At 43.5% G+C, this 27,808-nt stretch overlaps 1 protein-coding gene across 2 annotated transcripts in view; it reads right to left on the reverse strand.

The window, feature by feature from the left end:
* The window catches only part of LOC121276208 (phosphatidylinositol-3-phosphatase SAC1-like), a 75,208-nt gene that overhangs the window by 42,211 nt on the left and 5,189 nt on the right, over positions 1-27,808 (reverse strand). For both annotated transcript variants that reach the window (XM_041184376.1, XM_041184375.1), the window contains exons 2-5: positions 18,436-18,533; positions 10,879-10,953; positions 7,930-8,057; positions 57-206 (exon numbers count right to left, since the gene is read on the reverse strand). In XM_041184376.1, the coding sequence (XP_041040310.1) occupies positions 57-206; positions 7,930-8,057; positions 10,879-10,953; positions 18,436-18,533 (451 nt within the window). The remainder of the gene's footprint in view (positions 1-56; positions 207-7,929; positions 8,058-10,878; positions 10,954-18,435; positions 18,534-27,808) is intronic.

Raw genomic sequence — 27,808 nt, forward strand, 5'->3', positions numbered from 1 at the left:
GCAGACTGTACACCTTGACAAGAGGATGAAGAATACGAGACCAGAGTCCACCTTACCCTTTCCAGCAGCGTCATCTCCTGGAACTCTGGACTAGTGTTGGCTAACCGCTGCAAAGTGTGAGTAATGTCATAGGTCGCGGAGAAGTAAAAACCATCGGTGTTAAGAACATTGTTGAGCATTGCCAGGAAGGTCTTGTTATCTAGCATCTGTTGGACAAGAACAAACCAGTAATATTTAGCGGGGAAATTTTCCAACATTGTACAAGTACACCAAGTGATGGGTGGAGCTCAGCATCACATTACTCCAAGCCTTTAATAATATCTTAAGTCATAAAAACATAAAATAGAATCAGGACAAAATGGGTTGCATTGATTAATAAACTCATTTATTAGTGTTTTAACTGAGATCAAGTGATGGAGGAACCAATTCAACTGAATTCAAATAGATTCCGTACACCTGGTTCAGTGGTAGCATTTATGCTTCTGAGTCAAAAGGTCAGGAATTTAAGACCCACTTATATGCGATACCAAGGAAGATCAACTTGCATTTTACTTGTGTTTATACTGACAGGAGTACATCGCCAAGTGCACAATGTGCTAAAGTGAAGCTCTGATTAATCTTCGTTGCCTGAAAGTCTAATTGTGATAAGTAAACAGAATCCAAGGTCACTCAGAGTTTAAGCCTGCGGCGAGGGAACTTTACTGGTTGGGACACACTCATCCATTCCAGGTTGTAGCTGCGAAGCTCTCAGCATTAAGATCATTTTTACATCTCTATCAGATGTATCTGTGCGATGTTGGATGGACAGATATACACACGCTAGACATTTTTATGCAGTGTTCTTACAATCTGCCATGAGACTCGATTGGTGATTTCATTAGTTCGAGCTGAAATGAAACTCAGATTTCAATGAATGATCACTGTGCTGCTCACTCAGCAGTAAAACATTACACATTTCAAAGAAGTTGAGCAAAGTACAGGGCAGGCAGATCATGTTAGAAGTCTGGAATATGGGTGCATGTTAATCATAATCTCTTGTGAAGCCAATGTACATTTCAGGAGAAACTACAAAGTGCAGCTTTCACTCCTTAGCTTAGCATGCCACCATGTGGCAAACTGCTGTAACATCATTTAGAATGTAGCTTAGAAATTAAGAAATATAGAACAAGCATTCTTGTGTGGCTAAAAACAAAAAAACTGCGGATGCTGGAAATCCAAAACAAAAACAGAATTACCTGGAAAAACTCAGCAGGTCTGGCAGCATCGGCGGAGAAGAAAAGAGTTGACGTTTTGAGTCCTCATGACCCTTCGACAGAACTTGAGTTCGAGTCCAAGAAAGAATTGAAATATAAGCTGGTTTAAGGTGTGTGTGTGGGGGGGGGGGTGGGGGAGAAGAGAGAAAGAGAGAGAGAGAGACAGACAGACAGACAAGTGGAGGGGGGTGGTGTGGTTGTAGGCAAAAGCAGTGATAGAAGCAGATTATCAAAAGATGTCACAAACAACAGGACAAAAGAACACATAGGTGTTAAAGTTGGTGATATTATCTAAACGAATGTGCTAATTAAGAATGGATGGTAGGGCACTCAAGGTATAGCTCTAGTGGGGGTGGGGAGAGCATAAAAGATTTAAAATATTTAAAAATAATGGAAATAGGTGGGAAAAGAAAAATCTATATAATTTATTGGAAAAAAAAAGGAGGGGGGAAACAGAAGCGGGGTGGGGATGGAGGGGGGAGCTCAAGACCTAAAGTTGTTGAATTCAATATTCAGTCCGGAAGGCTGTAAAGTGCCTAGTCGGAAGATGAGGTGTTGTTCCTCCAGTTGCGCCATATGAACACACTCGACCTCTCCCTCCAGCAGCACCTCCGTACCCTTTTTCAAAGCTGCGCGTGCCCCCAGTTTCATTTTATTCTTCGGCTCATCCGACGCCTCAACAAGAAACTTTTTCTCTTTCTCTCAAGTGCTAAGGAACGCAAGCTCCAACAACTCATCGACACCAACACCCATCTAGGACCCTCCACCCCTGCCTGTCCCACCGTCCCCACCCCATCTTTCAATCCCAACCCCAGCCGTGTATTCACTATACCCCCTGACCTTCCCCTCTCCGATGCTGAACATTCAGTGCTCAGCAAAGGACTTAGTTTCATACCCCTACGCCCTCACCTAAATGAATTTCGGGCTCGGCATGATGCTGAACTCTTCTTCTGCTGTGTTCGTCTCCGGGCTCACTTTTTTTGGGCAGGAGTCCTCTCCCCATTCAACGGATCCTTTCACCCACCTCCAATATTCTCCCTCCACCTGGACCCCTCCCTCTGGATTCTTACCTTCTCTTGATCTTTTCATTGAGAACTGTTGGCGCGACATTAGTCGTCTCAATTTCTCTGCTCCTCTCACCCATTCTAATCTCTCTCTCTCTGAACTTACTGCACTCCATTCTCTCAGGTCCAACCCTGATATTGTCATCAAACCCGCTGACAAGGGTGGTGCTGTTGTTGTCTGGCGCACTGACCTCTACCTCGCGGAGGCTGAGCATCAACTCGCAGACACTTCCTCCTACCTCTCCCTGGACCATGACCCCACCACTGAACATCAAGCCATTGTTTCCAGGACTGTCACTGACCTCATCTCCTCTGGGGATCTTCTTCCCACAGCTTCCAACCTGATAGTCGCCCAACCTCGGACGGCCCGCTTCTATCTCCTACCCAAAATCCACAAACAGAACTGCCCCGGTAGACCGATCGTCTCAGCTTGCTCCTGCCCCACAGAACTCATTTCTCGTTATCTTGACTCCCTTCTCTCTCCCCTTGTCCAGTCCCTTCCCACCTACATCCGTGATTCCTCTGACACCTTACGTCACATCAACAATTTCCAGTTCCCTGGCCCCAACCGCTTCCTCTTCACCATGGACATCCAATCCCTCTACACCTCCATCCCCCACCAGGATGGTCTGAGGGCCCTTAGCTTCTTCCTCGAACAGAGGCCCGAACAATCCCCATCCATCACTACTCTCCTCCGTGTGGCTGAACTTGTTCTCACACTGAACAATTTCTCCTTCAACTCCTCTCACTTCCTCCAAATAAAAGGTGTGGCTATGGGTACCCGCATGGGCCCCAGCTATGCCTGTCTCTTTATGGGGTATGTGGAACATTCCTTGTTGCAGTCCTACTCCGGCCCCCTTCCACAACTCTTTCTCCGGTACATCGATGATTACTTCGGTGTTGCTTCATGCTCTCGTCGGGACTTGGAAAAATTTATTAATTTTGCTTCCAATCTCCACCCCTCCATCATTTTCACATGGTCCATCTCTGACACTTCCCTTCCTTGACCTCTCTGTCTCAATCTCTGGTGATAGACTGTCCACCAATATCCATTACAAACCCACCGACTCCCACAGCTACCTCGACTACAGCTCCTCACACCCCGCCTCCTGTTAGGACTCCATCCCATTCTCTCAGTTCCTTCGCCTGCGTCGCATCTGTTCCGATGATGCTACCTTCAAAAACAGTTCCTCTGACATGTCCTCCTTCTTCCTTAACCGAGGTTTTCCACCCATGGTCGTTGACAGGGCCCTCAACCGTGTCCGGCCCATATCCCGCGCATCTGCCCTCACGCCTTCTCCTCCCTCCCAGAAACATGATAGGGTCCCCCTTGTCCTCACTTATCACCCCACCAGCCTCCGCATTCAAAGGATCATCCTCTGCCATTTCTGCCAACTCCAGCATGATGCCACCACCAAACATATCTTCCCTTCACCCCCACTGTCTGCATTCCGTAGGGATCGTTCCCTCCGGGACACCCTGGTCCACTTCTCCATCACCCCCTACTCCCCAACCCCCACCTATGACACCACCCCATACCCACGCAAAAGATGTAACACCTGCCCCTTCACTTCCTCTCTCCTCACTGTCCAAGGGCCCAAGCACTCTTTAAGTGAAGCAGCATTTCACTTGCATTTCCCCCAACTTAGTCTACTGCATTCGTTGCTCCCAATGTGGTCTCCTCTACATTGGAGAGACCAAACGTAAACTGGGCGATCGCTTTGCAGAACACCTGCGGTCTGTCCGCAAGAATGACCCAAACCTCCCTGTCGCTTGCCATTTTAACACTCCACCCTGCTCTCTTGCCCACATGTCTGTCCTCGGCTTGCTGCATTGTTCCAGTGAAGCCCAACGCAAACTGGAGGAACAACGCCTCATCTTACGACTAGGCACTTTACAGCCTTCCGGACTGAATATTGAATTCAACAACTTTAGGTCTTGAGCTCCCCCCTCCATCCCCACCCCCTTTCTGTTTCCCCCTTCCTTTTGTTTTTTTCCAATAAATTATATAGATTTTTCTTTTCCCACCTATTTCCATTATTTTTAAATATTTTAAATCTTTTATGCTCTCCCCACCCCCACTAGAGCTATACCTTGAGTGCCCTACCATCCATTCTTAATTAGCACATTCGTTTAGATAATATCACCAACTTTAACACCTATGTGTTCTTTTGTCCTGTTGTTTGTGACATTTTTTGATGATCTGCTTCTATAACTGCTTTTGCCTACAACCACACCACCTCCCTCCACTTGTCTGTCTCTCTCTCTCTCCTCCCACCCCCACCCCCCCCAACCTTAAACCAGCTTATATTTCAATTCTTTCTTGGACTCGAACTCGAGTTCTGTCGAAGGGTCATGAGGACTCGAAACATCAACTCTGTTCTTCTCCGCCGATGCTGCCAGACCTGCTGAGTTTTTCCAGGTAATTCTGTTTTTATTCTTGTGTGGCTGCTTACCCACCAAGAAATATCAAAAGAGGTGATCTGTCTGTTGAGCATCTGGTTACTTGTTAGGAGATCAGAGATTCAATGTCCAAGGTTCAGATAGGAGTGTAACTGGTCATTGAGCTAGTTAAGTGAAACCAATTAACCCAAGTGCCTGCCACTGTATGAATATGTAATAACGCCACACTGAAAGATTAATATGACATGACATTATCTGTCAGACATGAAGGGATTATGATCTAGTATAGATAAATATCTCTACACATACAGGCAAGGCTTCCATGAGATTTGAGGATATAATGTTTTATAACATGTTATCCCATGTAATACGCAATGTATTATGAGGGTCAGTGATTCATAATCAAGTTAAATTGTTCTATTTAGCTTTGATTATTAAACACAAGTTTCATTGTGCAACAAACTTTTACCTTTTATTTTTTGAAAGCAAAGAATAATCAGGAAGGCAGTGGGAAAGATGAATCAAGGTCAGATTAAGAAAGGAGGAACTTGCATTTATATAGTACCGTCCATGATGTCAATGTTTCAAATAGCAAGGTTTGTCAGGGTTGGGGATGGGTACCTAGAAGCTAGCTATAGCTGTGGGCACATTTAAAGTGGGGAAAAGTGGTGATGTGGATTTTAAACCAAACAGCGGGTTCTGGGAGGTGCAGATCTTAGCATATGGAGGAACTGGATACAGCTGTGATGTGACGGAACTGCCTGAAGAAATGGAACAGAGTGAGGTAGCGCTGTCTGAGCTCACAAGATGTAGGAGAGACAGAAGGGAACTCCCAAGTATCTGGGTGTAGAGAAATTCCCAGAGTTTGTGAACACGAAGGCAGTCTTGGGTTCTGTATTAAGACAGGAGACAGACAGATGGTGAAGCATTGGGAGATGCTTCTGGGCTATGGGAGCACAAGGAATAGAAAAGGCCCCTGGGATTTTGGAATAGGGAGAAGACAAGTATCCTAGCACACCAGAGCTGCGAGGGTCCAGTCTTTCTGTGGTGGGAGCAGGGTCCTTGGAATTCGGAGCAGTGGGTTTGAAGAGACCTTGGGAGCACTGGGACGGTGTATCTCAATGTGGAGCTGGTGGAAGAGGAAGAGAGAATATTGGAGAGATGTGCAGAGGAGCAGTGCAGGGATCAGCATTGGTTAAGGCACAGGATCTGACATGATGAAAGGGGAATGGGAATTAGGCAGGTTACCACTGAGGTGAAGCAGGGAGTCCAGGTAACTGTGGCACTCCTTCCCATGCCCCTCTCTGCTATAATTGGCTGTGTCTCACTGAACAAGCATTAAGGCTGCCAAGTTGCCAGCCTTCACTCAGGAAATAGCTTAAGTGAATTTAGCAAAGTTCAGATGCAAGGTCATCTATCTGAAATGTTAACTGTTTCCCTCTCTACAGGTGCTACCTGACCTGCTGAGTATTTCTAACATTTACTGTTATTTCATATTTCCAGCATCCACAGTGTTTTCCAGTTTGAAAGTGCATGCTGCCCTTCAAAGTAATTTAAAGTATGTCCCTGCAAATAGCTGGAAACTCAGTACAGAAACAATGAGGAAAGGTTGGACAGATTGGGGTCTATATCCAATGAAACTTAGAATGAGAGGCGATCTTATTGAAACAGATACTCTCCAGAGGGGACTTGATAGGGTGCATAATGGGAGAGTATCTCCCTTTGTGGGGGAGAATAGAACTAGGAGACAGTTTTAAAATAAGAGGTCTCCCATTTAAGACAGAAATGAGGAGAAATCTTTTCTCTGAGGATCATTAGTCTGTGGAATTCTCTTGCCCAGAGAGCAGTGAAGGCAGGGTCAAGAATAATTTTAAGGCTGAGTTAGATTGACTTTCTTGTCAGTCAAGAATCTAAGAGCATAGGGGGTAGATAGGAAAGTAGAGGCCAGTCAGGTCAGCCATGATCTTATCAACGACGGGGAAGGCTTGAGGGGGCCAAATGGCCCACTTCTGCTCCTAATTCATACGTTTGTATGAGTCAGGAGGACTTGACAGAATGGTATTTGGGAACTGATTCTTCCACTTTCACCTTTTCCCCTTAATCTGATGTACCTGCTCCTTCTTCCCCACCACTGCCCTTACTCCAAATAATTCTGTGGGTATTTCCTAATATGAAGTAGGTCCCCCCCCCCGCCCCCCCCACCCCCCAAGGCTGCTGCAGACAGGAATTGCTTTGTCAACTTTGCTGGTTTCTCAGCCCTGGGAAACCGACACTTTGATTTTGAAGGCACTCAGAGTTTATAATCCACTTGTTGATAGCTCCCTAGTGCTGGGAAAACAGTGATGGTAAAGGAGGCCAAGGAGTGGGGAAGGCCCAGTGAGGCACCAGAGCAGAGCGGTAACACCACCAGGAATTAGAGGGTGCGCAAGACAGAGGTCAAATGGCCAAGGCCTGGAATGCTGGAAGTGGGAGGAGTTGCCCTTCATGGAGATGGTGATTCAGGAAAAATGATGGTGAGGATTAACAAGATAGGCACTATAATCAACAGAGAGGATAGACAAACAGTATTGGGAAAAGGGGGGGAGGACGGAAAATGAAATAAGTGGGTAGGGTTGTTTGGTGCTATTGCTACACCATCCAGCTTCTGGAGGGCAGAAACATAAACTTCTGTTTATATAGAAGCTTCAGCTACCAAACATCTCAAAGCGCTTCACAGGAGTATTATCAAATAAAATCTGGTACCAAGCTACAAGGAGATATTAGGCCAGGTGATCAAAAGCTTATTCAAAGAGGTAGGTTTTAAGCAGCATCATAAAGGAGAGCGAGCTGGCAAGTCAGAGCAGTTTAGGGAGAGAATTCCAGAGCTTAGGGCCCAGGCAGCTGAAGAAACGACTACCAATTAAAATAGGGATGTTCAAGAGATCAGAGTTAGCGGAGCACAGTAATCTCATAGGGGTGTATGAGTTAAAGGGAAGTATATGAGGTGTATGAAGATCTTACCCTAGAGTTTTTATGTCAGAGATGGCTGGCATTACCCTTTTGTGACAGATATCACAATTCATGACAGTGAGACAAACGAAGTGTGCAGGAGATGCAAGACTTAACATATTACAGATACAATGAGAACTGGGCATTTTTAAAAAGGTCAATGAAAGAGAATGAACCTGAAACCCAGATGCTTCTGTACAAATTTCAAATACATCTGTTACCTGCATCTCAGTTAGGTGCAGCACAGTCTTCTTATAGGAAATGATGTTGAATTCTGTTGCTTTCCAAATAGCATGATTGAACAATTCTCCCATCTTTTGTTTTTTGGTAATAACTATAAGGTACATGCCTGCAGTGACAGCAAAAGAGAAAAGAATGTAATCAAACTGTACCGCACTGAGCACAGCAGACCTGAACCAGCCTTAGGATTCCAGCAAGGTTAGTCATGAACATCCTACAAACCTAGGGTCCATCTTTCAATTCTGCACCCAAGTGGATTTGTTTTAAACCCCAGGCACTATAGTAGGCATGTGCGTGGGTTATGTCAGCACTTAATCTCACCAGAACGTTTTTCCGCTTTAGCTTTCATCAATATTTTTTGAGTATGAGGTAAGCTTTGTTATAATCTCTCATGCTGCTAGGCTGTTGGTTTACTCAGAAGTTAATTCTCGTCCTTCCTATTTTCTTCACTTTCTCCTTCATCCTCCTCTTTCATTCAGGGTTTCCAGAAAGTAGCAACATCTCAGATGCAGGTGGAAATTTGAGTGGAACATGCTACAGTTCCACCATGACAAAAACCTCATGTTTACACACTTAAGCAGAAAAAAGTAACAAAAAATAAATCAGCAAGGTAGATTAGGACAACCCTTGCTGCACCTGTCAGTTTCTGGTAGACACCCCCAACACCAATTCAGTGACAGAGGTCTTGCATGGGAGACTGATAGCAAAGCTAAGAACCCATGGGATCAAAGGCAATTTGGATCCAGAATTAGCTGAGGGGCAGGAAGCAGGGGATGATGGTCGATGGGTATTTTTGTGACTGGATGCCTGTGTCCAGTGGAGTTCCACAGGGATCGGTGTTGGGTCCCTTGCTGTTTGTGGTATATATAAACGATTTAGTCTTGAATGTAGGAGGACTGATCAGTAGGTTCGCAGATGACACGAAGACTGGTAGGGGTGGTAAATAGTGAGGAGGATAGCCTTAGATTACAGGAGGATATAGATGGGCTGGTCAGATGGGCTTATCAGTGGCAAATAAAATTTAATCCGGATAAATGTGAGGTGATGCACTAGGCAGGACAAACAAGGCACAGGAATTAATGATGAGGTAGGACCCTGGGAAGTACCAAGGATCACAGGGACCTTGGTGTACATGTCCACCGGTCCCTTAATGTAGCGGGACAGGTAGATAAGGTGGTTAAGAAGGCAAATGGGATATTTGCCTTTATTAGCCGAGGCATAGGATATAAGAGCAGGGAGGTTATGCTGGAAATGTATAAAATGCTGGTTAGGCCATAGCTAGAGTATTGCGTGCAGTTCTGGAATCCACATTATAAGAAGGATGTGATTGCACTAGAGAGAGTGCAGAGGAGGTTTACAAGGATGTTGCCTGGGCTGGAGTATTGTATTTATGAGGAGAGATTGGATAGACTGGGGTTATTTTCCCTGGGTCAGAGGAGGTTGAGGGGGGACATGATTGAGGTGTATAAAATTATGAGGGTCATAGATAAGGCAGACAGGAAGGAACTTTTCCCCTTGGTGGAGGGATCAATAACCATGGGGCATAGATTTAAGGGGCAGGAGGTTTAGAGGGGATGTGAGGGAGAATTTTTCCACCCAGAGGGTGGTGGGAATCTGGAACACTCTGCCTGAAAGGGTGGTAGAAGCAGATACCCTCATAACATTTAAGAAGTATTTGGATATGCACTTGCGATGCCATGGCATACAAGGCTATGGGCCTAGTGCTGGAAAATGGGATTAGAATAGTTAGGTAATTGTTTGGCCAGCACAGGCTCGATGGGCTGAAGGGCCTTTTAATGTACTTTAGACGTCTGACTCTATGGGATGGAAAATTTCCAAGTCATCAAGTTTTTAATGTAATTCAACCTACTGACTAAATGATCAACATCTGAAAGCAGGAAATTAAGTTAACTTGCTGAAAACTTCACAAGCAATTTTTTTCTTTTTTTAAAAAAAACTTGTTGGAGGGAGCAGTTGGGAGTAATGTGACATTACCTTGGCAGCATAAACTGCATTACAAAATGTTGGAAACTGGAAAGATTGCCAGCTGCCTTTCAATAAAAGTAGTGTTGCTTTAATTCCCAAGTAACCACAGTGTTTAGCCTTGCACAAAAAGCTCTTTGAGAGTTTCAAGATAAATGTTTACAACACAATCACAAATACAATTTCTTCAAACTATTAATGGTTACTTGGCATAGAATTTCATACAATGTGGAGCACTGTGGAGCACAGAAAGAAACCATTCGGTCCAACTGGTTCGCGTGGTGTTTATGCTCCACACAAGCCACCTCCCACCCTCTTCATCCAACCCCCTTCAACCTACCCTTCTATTCCTTCCTCCGACATGTGTGTGTGCTTAGCTTCCCCTTCAAGTATTATTAAAATATTAAATATTAATATAATCAATGTGACATTGATCTTTACAAGCGGGACTGGAATAAGTTATTTGTGCCACCTTTGGACACCGATTGGCATTTCTTTTTTAAAACAATTTCCTTAGGCAGCAAAGATTCATTGAAAATGCATTGCACTAATTGAAAAGTCTCAACTGGAGTATTCATGATATTTCACTGCTACATGCGTTACGCTGGCATTTGGATATTCTGCCGTAATGGAATTGAACCTCCCAGAGAAGGTTGACTGTCCTTGCAGCACAACCTCCAGCCAGCGTCACAGTGCTGGCAAAAGGCATGGCTGTAATAGTGGCAAACTGCGCATGAAATACTGAACCAAGTGCAGCCCAATGATTCGACTTCCAATCATTAGGAACCCAGCAAAGTGCAAATGTGGATTCACAGAAGGGGAGATAGCTTGGAGCTCTACCACAACAATACATGAAAGCACAGCAAGGGATTCTTATGTAAGCTAACTGAAACACAAACATATCTCTCCCACTTTTAAAAATGTGTACACAAATTAAGTCAACCCACCTGCCACCAGGCGGATTGTTCCCATGATTCCATAAACACTTCTGGTAACTGCAGAGGGAGGGACATCTTTCTTAACTGATGAACAAAGAGAGGAAGATGCATCAATATGCAGACATTAAAAACATTCATACATATATCCAGCAGAAGGCACAGCAAACTGACTGCAAACAAAGAAATGTGCATTATTCACAGACAAGAGTGGCTAAAAACGGAAGGATGTTGAGGAGTTTAAGTTGAAGGGACGTAGAGATTTAGAACAGCGAGAAGAAACTTTTATCTAACAAGTGGGTGACGAGGCTGAAGAATACATTACTGCAGTTGGTGACTAAAAGGGGTGAGTATGTCAACAGTTAAGCTTAGGAGGTTGAAGGAAAGACAAATTAAGCAATATGTGAATAGAGTAGGCATGTGGGATTAGGATAACTGCCTGTAAACACCAACATGGAGCAGTCTGCTTAGACAGCCTGCCCCCGGCAGGGTGCAAAAAGAGCAAGCGAGCAAAACTTACTATGAACCAATAAGTATGAGATAGATTGTGGACCTTTATAAATCTTTTTTTTTTAAAAAGGGAGGTATGATTGATTTTTTTAAAATCAAAAATATATTCCACAGGTCTGGCAGTAGGGTATATAATCAGTACAAAATGATTTCTTCACTGGTTCTAAATTTCAGGCTCCGATCTTCAGTAGTTACAAGTGATGCAGCCACTACCTGTTCGATCTATTGTAGGTAACATAAAATGATGAAACAACGCACTGAAATAGTCTGCCTCAACTGCCGGTCTCAGAATAAGGGGTAGACCATTTAGGACTGAGATGTGGAGGAATTTCTTCACTCAGAGACTGGTGAATTTTGGAATTCTCTACCCCAGAGGGCTGTGGAGGTTCAGTCATTGAGTATGTTCAAGACAAAGATCAACTGACTTCTAAATATTAAAGACATCGAGGGTTATGGAGATAGTGCAGGAAAATGGTTGAGGTGGTAGATCAGCCTGATCTAGTTGAATGGCAGTTGTGCCACTGGAATCGGCATTAGCAACCCCATAATGAGGACAAACTGTCCTGTGAATCATGCTCTTCATTGATGTCCAGTAATCCCAGGCTGAATGTGCATGTGGGCGAGAATAGGAGAAAGAAAATGATCACTTCACCAGAACATAACAGAGCAAGAGTAGTTCATACATCTCCTTGTGCCTGCTCTACCATTCAATAAGATCACAGCCAATCTTCTACCTCCACTCCACTTTCCCACCCTATCCCTTGGTTCCCTATAAGTTCACAAACTAGGTAGATACTTTATTCTAATGTGGGATGCGGGTGTCACTGGCAAGGCCATTTCAGAGGGCAGAGTAACATTTCAGTGAGTCTGGAGGCACATGAAGGCCAGACAGGGTAAGGATGGCAGATTTCCTTCCCTCCAGGACATTAGTGAACCAGATGGGTTTTTTTTTAAAACAACAATGAATAATAGTTGTCATGGTCACCATTGCTGAGACCAGCTTTATATTCCAGCTTTATTAAGTGAATTTAAATTCCAACAGATGCCATGTTCCCTGAGCATTAGCCTGAGCCTCTTGAGTACTCGCAAGTGTCATGGCCACTACACCACCATCTCCCTGTTAAATAGGAGATCTGCCACTTATAGGGTCATGAGTGTCATACCATGTATTGCATAATGTATTATCTTGGTGAGATGGAGCTGTGTCCCTTTATGGTCTGAAAATCTTGTTAAGCAAACACAGGCTCCAGTATAATTGCAATTGACAAACACATTTCAAGGCTCTGATCGATGTCAGAAATACCGCCATTTAAGACTGTTTTGCACGTCCAATATTTGGACTGTGGCACACCATTACTAATATATTATCGAGGGTCTCCCTTGACGTTTCCGTGGGGCTATCAAATCAACGGTCATTCTTCATGTCAAGCTGGGTCAGAGGCAATGGGATAACTGGACCAGCGCTAAGGGGGGAAGGCAATACTGAAGGGCCCAAGAGGGATGGGGTACAGTGAGGGTGAGCGAGAGAGAGGAGGGCAAAGGTTAAAGCCAGAGTTAGGGAGCGGGGGAAAGGCAGAAGGTACACCGTGGTTAGAGATTGAGGCGTGGGGGAGACGAGAGAAGGCACAGCAGAATTTGAGGCAGAGAAAGCTAGGGAGCAAGGTGAAACAGAGTCAGATGCAAGAGGGGAGCACAATAGAGGATGACTAAATGCCAGGGAACAGAATGCATAGCAATAGTCCAGAGGACAGTTTGAGATGGTGGGAAACATTGTAGGCCACTACAGCAGGTTTAAACCAGGGACTTCAGCACAGCTGAAGAAAGCTTACACTCACAGTATGCTGTGTTTACAGTGGCCAAGTCCCCAGGCACTACTTCACAGTGGGCGTTCGGGCAGGGGAGCCAGCCAAATTTACTGAGAACATTCTGGAAGAACACAGAGATGAGCGAGGAGTTTAAAGGCTCAAAGCAGAAACAAACTGAGGCATGGCAATGGCAGGGGAGGGAGATGGTTGGATTCATCTACAGGGGAGCTCCAGAAAATCTCCACAGGCACAAAATTTCAAATGTAAATTTAGCCCTTACCACTTTTGCTAACCGTTACCAACTTGGGTGACATGCTGAAGGCTCAACAAGTTAAACTGCAGGCTGAAAGCAGCTTTTGTAGCATATGCTGTCACTATAAAATAGCAGCAATTGTGTGATATTGAATGTAAATGATTGTGATAGCAAAGTGTCGTAGCTTTAATAATGAAAATACTTATATGCATCACACACACACAAAATGGGTACTGAAAGACTTGAGCTTTCAATGACATGCATGCCTCTAATTTTAATATTGTTCAGTACATACTAAAGGATTTTTTTTAATGGTGTTGCTTATGGTAAGTTGGGTGCTATACTTTGAGTGTCATGTCCATAAGACATGAAGGAGATCATAACTGTAAATCAAACCTTATTTCCTGCTTATTTAAAAATGGATTTTGCTGGACCAAAAACATGGCTGCTTCAGGTCACATGCTCTGCAAGTTGGAAACAGCTCTGGAAATTTCCACCAGTAATTACAAGACAAAGCTCAACCCTCACCCTTATCCTTGTGGAATCTCACATCTATCATTGTGTGGACCCCTTACATTCAATGAAACAAGAAAGCAGCAGTCAGTCTGGCTCCCCAGCCTGGACTTATAACAAAGAGAGAGCCATCGAAACTTGTTATACCTGTGGAGACGCTAATAGCCACCTATCTAGCTCCAAAGGTATAGAAATTGATTGTAGACCTGCAACTGACTCATCAATGGACAATACTCATTACCTAAGATAAAAGCAAAATATTGCGGATGCTGGAAATCCAAAAGAAAAACAAAAATACCTGGAAAAACTCTGCAGGTCTGACAGCATCTGTGGAGAGGAACACAGTTAACATTTCGAGTCCAAATGACTGTTCTGATGAGGAATCATTCGGACTCGAAACGTTAACTGTATTCCTCTCCAGATGCTGTCAGACCTGCTGAGTTTTTCCAGGTATTTTTGTTTTTGACTCATGACCTAAGCTTGTTTGGCAAATTTTAGTGTTACATTCTTGCACTCCCAGAGTAGTCTGCTGGAAACATCCAGCCTGTCAAAACAATAGCAGGACTCAAGGCTGACAACAAAGACTGCCTCAAGTCTAAACCTCCTCAAAACCTAGATCTCTGGAAGATTCTTACCATTGCCTGTAAAGGGGACCAAAGCTCTGTATGCCATACGAACATATGAAATAGGAGAAGTAGACCATTCAGCCCCTCAAGCCTGCTCCGCCATTCAAGAACACTATGGCTATTTAGTTCAAGGGCAATTAGGGATAGGCAATAAATGCTGGCCTTGGGCCTTGCCAGCAATGCCCATATCCCATAAAAGAATAAAGAAAAAAATTATAAAAATGCATTTGTAGCAGACATGAATGCCTAGATGTGCTCATCCAATATACTGAATATATATATATAGAGATAGAAAGGACAAAAGAGGTCAACCTATATTATGCAATATCCTCAGGTAATCTGATGAGCATGCCATCAACTAGAGAAAAATCTCCTGGGTTACCTGCAGAAGCAAATTAATTAGCAGCTCAGCTAAACTCATCGGCAATCAAATTAATATCTCCCGGGGAAGCCTCTCTAGAGAACAATCAGGCAATGTGCAATGAAATTTACCAAAAAGAAACCTTACCCAGATCATGCATTTGATGTAGCCTATTTGGACTTCAGCAAGGCTTTTGATAAGGTCCCGCATGGGAGACTGATAACAAAGGTAAGAACCCATAGGATCCAAGAATTGGCTGAGTGGCAGGAAGCAGAGGGTGATGGTCGAGGGGTGTTTCTGTGACTGGATGCCTGTGTCCAGTGAGGTTCCACAGGGATCAGTGTTGGGTCCCTTGCTGTCTGTGGTATATATAAACGATTTAGATTTGAATGTAGGAGGGCTGATCAGTAAGTTCGCAGATGACACGAAACTTGGTGGGGTAGTAGATACTGAGGAGGATAACCTTAGATCATAGGAGGATATAGACAGGCTGGTCAGATGGGCTGATCAATGGCAAATGGAATTTAATCCGGATAAGTGTGAGGTGATGCACTTGGGCAGGACAAACAAGGCACGAGAATACATGATGAATGGTAAGATCCTGGAAAGTGCCGAGGATCAAAGGAACCTCGGTGTACATGTCCACCGGTCCCTTAAGGTAGCGGGACAGGTAGATAGGGTGGTTAAGGCGGAATATGGGATACTTGCCTTTATTAACTGAGACATAGAATATAAAAGTAGGGAGGTTATGCTGGAACTGTATAAAATGATGGTTAGGCCACAGCTAAAGTATTGGGTGCAGTTCTGGAATCCACATTTTGGAAGGATGTGATTGCACAAAGGGAGTGGAAAGGAGATTTACCAGGTTGTTGCCTGGGCTGGAGAGTTTTAGTTATGAGGAGAGACTGGATAGATTGGAGTTATTTTTCTTGGAGCAGAGGAGATTGAGAGGGGGACATGATTGAGGTGTATAAAATTATGAGGAGCATAGATAGAGTAGACAGGAAGGAATGTTTCCCCTTGGTGGAGGGATCACTAACCAGGGGGCATAGACTTAAGGTAAGGGGCAGGAGGTTTAGAGGGGATGTGAGGAAGAATTTTTCACCCAGAGAGTGTGGGAATCTAGAACTCACTGGCTGAAAGGGTGATAGAGGCAGAAACCCTCATAACATTTAAGAAGTATTTGGATGTGCACTGGCCATGCCATGGCATACAAGGCTATGGGCCTAGTGCTGGAAAATGGGATCAGAATAGTTAGGTACTTGTTTGACCGGTGCAGACTCGATGGGCCAAAGGGCCTTTTTCTGTGCTGTAGACCTCTATGACTTAGGCAGCTGCAGTACTTTAAATGAGAATATAAAAATAATTGCCAAAAATCATTGTGAGTGGCGTTCTGATGTCCAATGTAGGAAAGCTATGGCAGTAGGTGTAGCAGAGGCCCCTGAGATATTAGCAGCAAAGCAGTACAATCACTGGAATGAGGAAGACAGGAAGTATTTTCTGCTTCTTAGAATGACTGTTAGATTGGGAATTTCCACATGGGTGCAGAGGTCAGTGGAAATTTTCACTGATCTCATATAAACATAAATGGTAACAAGTTGAAGATCAAAGTTCCATGTGAAATCATCATAGAGCATGTGAGATTGCCTGATCCAACAACAGCAGTTCCCTCATATCAAACTCAATGCTTGGAGAATTATTCAATGTTGTTGACAGCCAAGTGTCACCTTGCCTTGTGCCTCTAGTAAGGAGACACTTCTGTCTAAGTCATGAAACCAGAGCACAAAAGCAGGAGATCATTTCACGTTTGTTAATCCAAGTAAAAATAAGCGTATGCATAGAAAAGATGCCAGATGTAGTGTCAGGAAAAAGAAACTTGGAGGTTAGTTAAGATTTCATGAAGGAGATGGGATCCTTTACTTCTTAAACTTCAGCCATGCTGAACATTCCAATATTAAGTTATTCGAGAATAATTAGTCATGTCATCTAATTTTTGCAAATCTGGCCTACTCTATCGAGAACATAGAATTTGCAACATAGAATCAGGATATTTGGCCCGAATGATCCACCTTACTTCATCTAACCCCAGCAGTTTGCCTTTCAATTTCTCTCTCTCTCAGGCACTTTTCTAGTTTCCCCTTAGCATCTATGCTATTCACCTCCATTACTCCAAGTGGTAGTGAGTTTCACATTCCAACCAGTCCCTTGAGTTCCTTTGTGGATTTATTATTGACTACCTTACGTTTAAGCTCCCTATTTTTGGACTCCCCATAAATTTGATTACCCCACCAAGGCCCTTCATAATTACCCCACCAAGGCCCTTCATAATTTTAAAGATCTCTATGTGGTCACCCTCAAGGTTTCTCTTTTCTGGCCTGTTCAGTCTTTCCTGACAGTTAGAACCCCTTCGTTCTGGTATCATCCTTGACATCATTTTGCCCCCTCTGCAGTGCCTTGGCATACCTTTGTGTAATAGAGACTAGGACTATACGCAGCACTCCAAGCCAATACTCCCTCTTTAGCTGTGCAGTCACGCAACAGCCTGCAAGTTCCCATGCAGGCTGTGCACACACCATCGCGTAAAGATCATGGGCACTGTGTCATCATGCAAAGATTTTTGAAGGGTCCACAGACTGAAACTAATCAGCTACGCACTACAAAAATAAATGGAAGTTCCCTTACTCCAAGCGAGGTCCAACCAAAATTCTGTAGAAGTTTAACATAACCTCTTTACTTTGCAATTCTATTCCTCTTAAAAATTGAACTCCTGTGCTTTATTTGCAACTCTTATGGCCTTGATAACTTGCATTGCTATTTCTAATGACTTGAGAATCTGCACCCCTAGATCCCTTTGCTCCTCCACTCCTGTAAGGTTTCCCTTTCCTTAAATTTGGCCTTGTAGGTTAAGGCTCACATATGTTCCCACAAATATGAATCAACAGAATCCTCAGCAGTTTTCTCTTTTTGTCTTTTCTTTGATAAAATTTGACCAAATGTCTAACATATTTCAGCCTTGTAAATTTAACTTGCTTTGTGTTGGTGGGATGTGTTGGACTAACACAGGATCTCATTAAGTTGTACAAACAGTGGTTCTGTAACAAAGCAGTGCTCCATTTGAAAGATGCCACTGATCAAGCACTTTCTAGCCTGTTTCAAACCCTCAATGGTCTTACACAGAATTTACAGCATAGAAACAGGCCATTTAGCCCAACTGGTCCATTCCGATGTTTATGCTCCACACAAGCCTCCTCCCACCCCTTTTCATCACACCATATGAGCTTGGCCTTTTATTTCTTCATGTTTATTAAGCTTCTCCTTAAATACATCTACACTATTATTCTGACTCCTTCTTGTGACGTTATGGCCCTGTGGCAACATGCCAGTAATAAACCTTATGACGCATCTTTTGCAACTATTACAACATTTTAAATTTGGAAATAAAAAAAAACTTCGCTGCTTTTGAAATGCAAGTTTTGGAATTGCTTCAAACAAATGTTTTACCTCCAAGGGTGATTTCATTAGAGACACGGTCGATTGTGAGCACATCATTTGATCCATCATCACAAGCCTCAAAGTAAAACTTTTCTGGCGTTGTGTGCCTAAAAAAAAAGTTTAAAAAGTTACCATGAATGTCTATTAGGTGAAAGAAAATCAGAGTTTAATCTTACCATCATAGGTACTCTGGAAGTTACAAACATCCTCAGAATGAAGACTAAATTATTTTCCAGTTCAAATTCAGTTTTAACTGTTTGTACTTACAATAGCTTGCGTCTCCACAGCAGTGTATCATTTCCCTTTCCCACACTAGTTTTCCTTATAGTCCCACTAATATTTGGTAGGCGTGTCAGTGCGTGGAACCATGGACAGACCAGATTACGGACATAAGACTTATACAAAAGCTGCAAAGCCAAGGTGAGGCTTTCACCCTAACAGTCCAGATGTTATGTTGTTAGCCAGATGCCTGTATTATGAGGCACAGCGTACTAAGGCCTACAAAGCATCCCTGTGTACAGTGCTGGGCATTATGGACTGGAAGCACCTGAAGAACACCAGCTGTTTGCAAGTTCAGGAAAGCCCAGATACATGTGCAATGAGCAGAAGTCTCCATAACACAATTCACATTCCTAAACATTGATCCTGACCTTCAAGGGAGGCCTCTTCCCTATGGTTAGATCATTGCTGCTAAAGACACATTGGTTTCTAACTCATCATTTAACCGCTATATTCCTGTTCTTGATGACAGGAAGTTAGACAAACATCTGCCAGGTGTTTCTGACAGCTTCTGAAAGCTGTATATATCATCAATGCCTGCTCATCCAGTAAACAATGCCAATATTATCACCATTTTCACCATCGGCGCTCCATTAGCAACCGTCCCTCTGTTTTGACCCATGTAAACAGGGCTACAATCTTGCATATGAACATGTCTGAAGGTGCTTGTGCGCAAATATTACAATTCTCCAAGGAGTCAATGAGAGCTTTCTGCAACCAAACCTGGGAGCCACTGGGAGCACATGAGATGCATGGCTGCTGGGTGTCAGAATGTAACTAATTGTACCAGATCAGTAAAAAGCCCTGTAACTACTGAAGCCACAGGGATTACTGCAATGGTTTGAGTAAAATGACTGGAAAAGACAAATAAGGTGTTGTCCGAGTGAGAAGCAGCAATATCAGTTTCATCCAGTGTGACTCTATACTGACAAGTCATTACATTACATTTAAAACAGTACACTCTCAACAACAAGCTGTGTGCACACAATAAACATTAAACACACACAGCGACAGCTCAATGCTTCACGTGGCAGGGGAGAGGATACTGAGCAGGAGGGAGCATGGCAGGACAGCAAAAGTAAGGTCGGTGAGTGAAGCCTTCTGAAGGCAGGGAGGGAGCAGGAATGCTGTAGGTGTGGGATCCAGAAAGTGGGGGCATACCTGCTGATGGAATGGATGATAAGAAAGTAAGGAACATTGAAGGGTGCACATGGAAACAGGGCTGGAGATTATGGAAGAATGAGGCACAGAAGGATTTGGAGGTGAATGCAAGAATCTTAAAAGTTCATTTTGTGGGTGCAAAAATCAGTGTAGCGTAGCAAAGGCATGCATTGCAAGAACGCGACCCTCTTAAAAATGTTTAAAACTTTGCTGTTGAAGCTCAGGGTTAAGAACTCAGAGGGCAGCTGCATTAGAAAATGCAGAATGTATCATTTGAAAATAGATGGAAACTTCTCAGTCAGAAAATTTATCGTAACGCAAAAAGTGATATGCTAAAACTTTCAAAAAAAGTGTTGAGGTCAAAACTAAGGGAATAAAGAGAGAGGGCTTCAACTAAAAGCATCAGCAATATCCATGTAGGATTACTTCCTCCTTAGATGCTGCATTGCAAAGATAAACGAGGAAGCTTTTAGAATATTTTTAATCACATAGATTGTGATCACAAGCCGCTTACATGTGATTTAATACTTAATAACATTTGTTCTAGGCAAGTGGTCGATCAGGGTCTAATGTAGTGATTGGTGATTAAATGTGAGTCCTGGGTACTATTATGTGCAGACGCCCAGAACCAATGGCAATGAGTTTGGCTTGTAGGAACATTCAGGTAATTGGGTTGTTTGGCATATCTAAGCTGGTTATATCTTTGTACAGAAGCAATCTTACACTCTGGACCATAGTACACGATTCTCATTAGGTGAAACACCTCTTCCAGATTTTATCATTAAGCATCTGCGAGGTACAAGCTACCAAATATCTTTCACAGGTACACACCACTTTCCAATGCTAACTTTCCTACAGTAAGAACTCTCACTGTACATACAGGAAGGACAAACAATGGGTTCTAGTCCATACTTTCAACATTACTTCCTAAAACTAACTCCATTCCTTTAGTTAATTGAGTTACATTGAAACATCAAAGTAGATAAACGAGCAAAAGAAAAACAGCAACTTTAGGAAGGAAACAAAGTAATGCAATACGGATAACAGAGCCACAATTAGCAGAAGAACCTCATGCCTTATCTGGACAGCAAATTCATCTTAATTAGCACTGGCCATTTGATGAGCCAATACATCATTCCTGTTGCACTTCCTCAACTTTTCAATAAACAAACATAATGCTAACTTTACATTACAACTAATTAGTAAAGCACTGCTGGAAGTTTAATCCAGGGCTACACACGGATGCTATCTGTTCCTGACCAGTACTTTTGGGGTCTTCTAAGACACCTGTTTGAATTTTTAAAAAGAATTATACTTATTTATTTTGCAACCATCTTTAGCCAGAGGTGCCAAGTGGATGATCCATCTCGGCCTCCTGAGGTCATCAGCATCACAGATACCGTTTCTCAGTCAATTCGATTCATTCCACGTGATATCACGAAACAGTTGAAGTCTGCAAAGACTACGGGCCCTGATAACATTCCAGCAATACTACTGAAGACTTGTGCCCCAGAACTAGCCATGCTGCTAATCAAGCTTTTCCAGTACAACTCCTAAATAGCCAAGTGGTTATGGTACTGGGTTTGTAACCTCAAGAGTTCAAATTTCACAATGGCAAACTATGAATCAAGAGTTCAAATCTCACAATGGCAAACTATGAAACAATGTCACTTCATCTGAAACAGATGGAAATGTGCCTGTACTCGAAAGAGTTACACAGACTGAAACTGTGTTTTTGCTTGGCCTAAATAGCCAAGTGGTTATGGTACTGGGTTTGTAACCCCAAGATCAAGAGTTCAAATCTCACAATGGCAAACTATGAAACAATGTAACTTCATCTGAAACAGATGGAAACAGGTTTACTCAAAAGAGTTACAAGTTGTTATCAAGAGTTCAAATCTCATAATGGCAAACTATGAAACAATGTAACTTCATCTGAATAGGAACAGATGGAAATGTGTTTGTACTCGAAAGAGTTACATACATTCACAGGATTAGAATTTGATTTTTGGGCTTGGCCTAAATAGCCAAGTGGTTATGGTACTGGGTTTGTAACCCCAAGATCAAGAGTTCAAATCTCACAATGGCAAACTATAAAACAATGTAACCTCATCTGAATAGGAACAGATGGAAACATGTTTGTATAGCTTGGCCTAAATAGCCAAGTGGTTATGGTGCTGGGTTTGTAACCCCAAGATCAAGAGTTCAAATCTCACAATGGCAAACTATAAAACAATGTAACTTCATCTGAATAGGAACAGATGGAAACGTGTTTGTGCTCGAAAGAGTTACAATGCTGGCATCTATCCAGTAATGTGCAAAATTGTCTTTATGTCCTGCATACAAAAAGACAAATCCACTCAGCCAATTACCATCCCACCAGTCTATTCTCAATCATCAACAAAGTGGTGTCAGGCAGTGCTTACTCAACAATAACCTGGTCACAGGCACTCAGTTTGGGTTCCGCCAGGGCCACTCATCTCTTGACCTCAATATAGCCTTGGTCCAAACACGGACAAAAGAGCTGGAATTCCAGAGCTGAAGTGAGAGTGACCGCCCTTGACATCAATGCAGCATTTAACCAAGTGTGGCATCAACGCACACGAGCAAAGCTGAGTCAATGGGAATCAGGGGGAAAACTTGCCATTGGTTGGAGTCATATCTGGCACAAAGGAAGATGTTTGTGGTTATTGGAGGCCAATCACCTCAGCCCCAGGACATCAATGCAGCAGTTCCTCAGGGTAATGTCCTAGGCCCAACCACCTTCAGCTGCTTTATCAATGACCTTTCTTCCATTATAACGTCAGAAGTAGGGATGTTCGCTGATGATTGCACAATGTTCAGCACCATTCGTGATTCCTCAGATACTGAAGCAGTCCATGTTCATATGCAGCAAGAACTGGACAACATTCAGGCTTGGGCTGACAAATGGCAACTTACACTCCTACCACACAAATGCCAGGCAATGACCATCTCCAACAAGAGAGAATCTAACCATCGCCCCATGACATTCAATGGTGCTACCATTGTTGAATCCCCACTATCAACATCCTAGGGGGTTAGCATTGACCAGAAACTGAACTGGACTAGCCATATAAATACTGTGGCTACAAGAGCAGGTCAGAGGCTGGGAATTCTGTGATGAGTACCTCCTGACTCCCCAAAGCCTGCCCACCATCTACAAGGGTGCAATGCAATGGAATGCTCTCCACTTCCCTGGATGAGTGCAACTCCAACAGCGCTCAGGAAGTGCAACACCATCCAGGACAAAGAAGCCCATTTTATTGGCTCCCCATCCACCATCTTAAACGTTCACTCTCTCTACCACCAACACAGTGGTAGCAGTGTGTACCATCTACAAGATGCACTGCAGCAACTCACCAAGGCTCCTTTGACAGTGTCTTCCAAACCTGCAACCTCTACCACCTAGAAGGACATGGGCAGCAAGAGAACACCACCACCTGCAAGTTCCCCTCCAAACCACTCACCATCCTGACTTGGAAATATATCACCGTTCCTTCATTGTCGCTGGGTCAAAATCCTGGAACTCCCTCCCTAACAGCACTGTGGGTGTACCTAAACCACAGACTGTAGCGTTTCAAAAAAGTGGCTCATCACCACCTTCTCAAGGGCAATTAGGGACAGACAATAGATGCTGGTCTAGCCAACAATGCCCGCATCCCAAGAAAGAATATATATTTTTAAAAAGTGCCTTTAACAATCTCAAGATGTCCCCAAAGCACTTTACAGCCAATGAAACACTTTCAAAGTGTGATTGGAATGTAGGAAACACGGTAACCAAACTCCCATTAACAGCAATGTGATAATGACCAGATAATCTGTATTAGTGAGGTTGACAGAGATAAATATTGACCAGGACACTGGTCATAACTCCGCTTCTCTTCTTCGAAATAATGGATCTGTTGTGTCCACCTGAGAGGGCAGAGACACTGTGGTTTAATGTCTCATCCGAAAGAAAACACCTCTAATTGTGCAGCACTCCCTCAATGCTGTGCTGGAGTGTCAACGTAGATTTTTGTGCTCAAGTCCCTGGGCCTGTGCACACATGCAGCCCACCTAGATCAAAGGATCTGTAACTTCTTAAAGCATTTAAGATTGTTAACAGTGAACTGTTGGTATAGTGAAACCTGTAAATTATAACTCCCGAGAGACTGGCAACAGCTGCTTTATTTTTGTGGCTGTTATTTTCAAAATGGTCATTGAATCTACTGCAAAAACATTCTTCCAACAAGCTAGAAGAGCCAGCTGAGATTATCAACACCTGGTCAGTTGGATTTAGCAGCAATGCTAAAAGGTAAAGAATGGACGCAGCAATCACAAAACTGATGTGCCAACTACAGTAACTTTAGTGACCGCTGTTCTTCTCAACATTCTCAAGACGATGGATAACTGTCTGGGGTCAGGTATATGCTCAGGTTCTGGACTTGCTGCTTGTGCGTCTTCAGGGTCCACTTGTGGGTAGGAGTACATGCACTGGTTCTGGGTCCTCATGGGTGTGTGTGTGGGGCCAGGGAATGCACAGGGATGGGTGTAGACGGAGGTTCGAGGTCTGTGAGGGGATGGGTGCATATGCTGGTTTTGGGTCTGTCTGGGGGTGGGTGAGTACGCAGGTTCTGGATCTGCGCAGGGGCAGTGTGTACACAGGATCTGGGTCCGCACGGGGATGGGTGTGTACGCAGGTTCTGGGTCTGCGTCGAGATGGGTGTATAAGCAGGTTCTGAGTTTGCGTGGAGCTGGATGTGTACGCAGGTTCTGGGTCTGCGTCAAGATGGGTGTATACGCAGGTTCTGAGTTTGCGTGGAGTTGGATGTGTACGCAGGTTCTGGATCTGCGTTGAGGTGGGTGTACAAGTAGGTTCTGGGTCTGCGTGGAGTTGGGAGTGTACACAGGTTCTGGGTCTGCATGGAGTTGGGTGTGTACGCAGGTTCTGACATACGGACGAGGTTGCTTTTGGAAGCCAAGGCAGCAGCTGTTGGTTGGCGTGGACAAACAGTAATCTAGTGACAACTGGACATCAAGATCCTCAGGCTCAGATTCAGTACATATTTTGAAGATTTTAAAGTGTGGCGCCAGGCTGTGTCCCGTGTTTTAAAAAGGTTCAGTTCACTTGTAGTTTGTAATTGGCGAGTGCCTCTTGGATATTTTACAATGCAGGTATTTAGGCCTGTCAGCAGGTGTTTGATTTTTGGGAGTGTCTGTTTACTTAGGCTCCACAATGCACAATTATTACAAAACATAAATGATAAACTGCTGCGTTAGGAAAAGCGTAGAGCAGTAATGCACCATGACAGGACAGAACGTGCAATTTTACCTCTCCCTCGTTTAGGGTCATAACAGCACAGGAGGCCATTCGATCTATCAAATTCATGGCAGCTCCCTGTAGAGCAAGCCACTCAGTCCATGTAGTCCTTCAAGTTTATTGCCTTCAAGTGTCCCTGATTTCCTTTTGAAATTATTCATCATCTCCACTTCCACCACCTTCATGGGCAGCAAGTTCCAAGTCATTACCACTCCATGTGTAAAAAATTTCATCCTCACCTCCAACCCCTCTAGCTCATGCCCAAAACCTTAAATCTGTGCATCCTAGTCCTTATACCAACAGCTTTGCTGAATCTATCTGGACAGATATCCACGTTATGTTTTTACAATATTAATTCTCAGTATAATGTCCAGTAAAGCTTCCCCTATACTGCCCCCCAAATTCATCACGACTGACAATCACAACATCACCTCAAAATGAAGTCCTATATTCAACACATTGTGATGGAAATAAAGCAGGAATCCCAAGGGGTTTAAGATGAGCGGATTGTCTTTGGAGCAGAGATTGAGTACAGACTAGGGCTTTATTCCTTGGAGTTTAAAAGAATGAGAGGTGATTGCATTGAAACATAAAAATTTAAGGGGCTTGAGAAGGTAGATGTTGAGAGGTTATATTCCTTGGCTGGGGAATCTAGAACACAGGATCACAGTCTCAGAATAAGGAGTCAGCCATTTTGGACTGAGATGAGAAATTTCTTCACTTGGAGGAATGTGAATCTCTGGAATTCTCAACTGGATGCTCAGTCGTTGAGTATACTCAGGGCAGAGATCAATAGATTTTTTTGGACTCTAGAGGAAATGAAGGGATATGTGGGTAATGCGGGAAGGTGGAGTTGAGGTAGAAGATCAGCCATGATCTTAATTAATGGTGAACTAGGCTGGAAAGACTGAATGGCCTGTGTGGAAATTGCTTCTATTTTTTATGCTCTTCGAAGTCCCACTAGAAGAATGTCAAATGCCCACATTCCAAAATTAGATGACAGCTTTGAAGTTCATCTCTGAAATGTATTATTTATATAACAGCAGGTCTTTGTTGAATTGGGTATTGGTTACTTTATTTTAATCCCATTATCTTTTTGTTTGCTAGCAGTGGTCTCCATTGTTAATAGTGGTTGTATAGCTGCAGTCATCATCCCCACGTTCACCGGGAACTGCTTGGGCATTTTAAACATAAAATTAATCAGCTTGCTCATTAGGACATTTTCATTTAAGGCTGCCACATGATACACTAGCCTTTCTCCGTTAAATTACAGAGCAATTTATCTAGACTGATTTCTATGCAATGTTTTAATAACATCCTTTCTCCGTATAATTTCTGGTAAAGCTTCACCCCCTCCCTGCTGGCAATCATAACCACAGTGATGTCTTATGTTGGAGGGTTGATCAGTAAGTTTGCGGATGACACGAAAATTGGTGGGGTGGTAAGTAGTGAGAAGGGTAGCCTTAGATTACAGAAGGATATAGATGGGCTGATCAGTAGCAAATGGAATTTAATCCAGATAAGTGTGAGGTGATGCATTTGGGCAGGACAAACAAGGCACAGGAATGCATTATGAATGGTAGGATCCTGGGAAGTACCGAGGATCAGAGGGACCTTGGTGTGCATGTCCACTGGTCCCTTAAGGTAGCGGGACAGGTAGGCAGGGTGGTTAAGGCGGCATATAGGATACTTGTCTTTATTAGCCGAGGCATAGAATATAAGAGCAGGGAGGTTATGCTGGAACTGTATAAAATGCTGGTTAGGCCATAGCTAGAGTATTGCTTCCAGTTCTGCAATCCACATTATAGGAAGGATGTGATTGTACTAGAGAGAGTGCAGAGGAGGTTTACCAGGATGTTGCCTGGGCTGGTGTATTTTAGTTATGAGGAGAGATTGGATAGACTGGGGTTATTTTCCCTGGGTCAGAGGAGGTTGAGGGGGGACATGATTGAGGTGCATAAAATTATGAGGGGCATAGACAGGAAGGAATGTTTCCACTTGGTAGAGGGATCAATAACCAGGGGGCATAGATTAAAGGTAAGGGGCAGGAGGTTTAGAGGGGATATGAGGAAGAATTTTTTCACCCACAGGGTGGTGGGAATCTGGAACTCACTGCCTGAAAGGGTGGTAGACACAGAACCCTCATAACATTTAAGAAGTATTTGGATGTGTACTTGCGACGCCATGGCATACAAGGCTATGGGCCTAGTGCTGGAAAATGGGATTAGAATAGTTAGGTACTTGTTTGACCAGCACAGACTTGAAGGGTCTTTTTCTGTGCTGTAGAACTCTATGACTATGATTATGTGAGACATTGAGAACGACAAAAAGCTCTGTCCAATGCTATGCTGCCTCAAAGTGCTCCCAAGGCATCACAGGTCACTCAACTCTTCCCCAATTCACCAAAGATGCAAACTCCAACTTACAGCCACAATGTGACTGCTGATAGGTGATCAAAAGGTCTGACCAGGGCAGATTTGCTTGCTCTGTCCCAAAAAATTCCAACCAGAATGAGCTGGTGCCTTCAAGAAAGGATATGGGAACAATTCAAACAGTCAGAATATAAATCAAGATATTTAAAAATAAGCTGCCCAAGGACACAGCAAGTTTATGTGGAGATTA

The sequence above is a fragment of the Carcharodon carcharias genome, chromosome 3 (assembly GCF_017639515.1).
Source record: "Carcharodon carcharias isolate sCarCar2 chromosome 3, sCarCar2.pri, whole genome shotgun sequence".
NCBI classification, from domain to species: Eukaryota; Metazoa; Chordata; class Chondrichthyes; order Lamniformes; family Lamnidae; genus Carcharodon; species Carcharodon carcharias.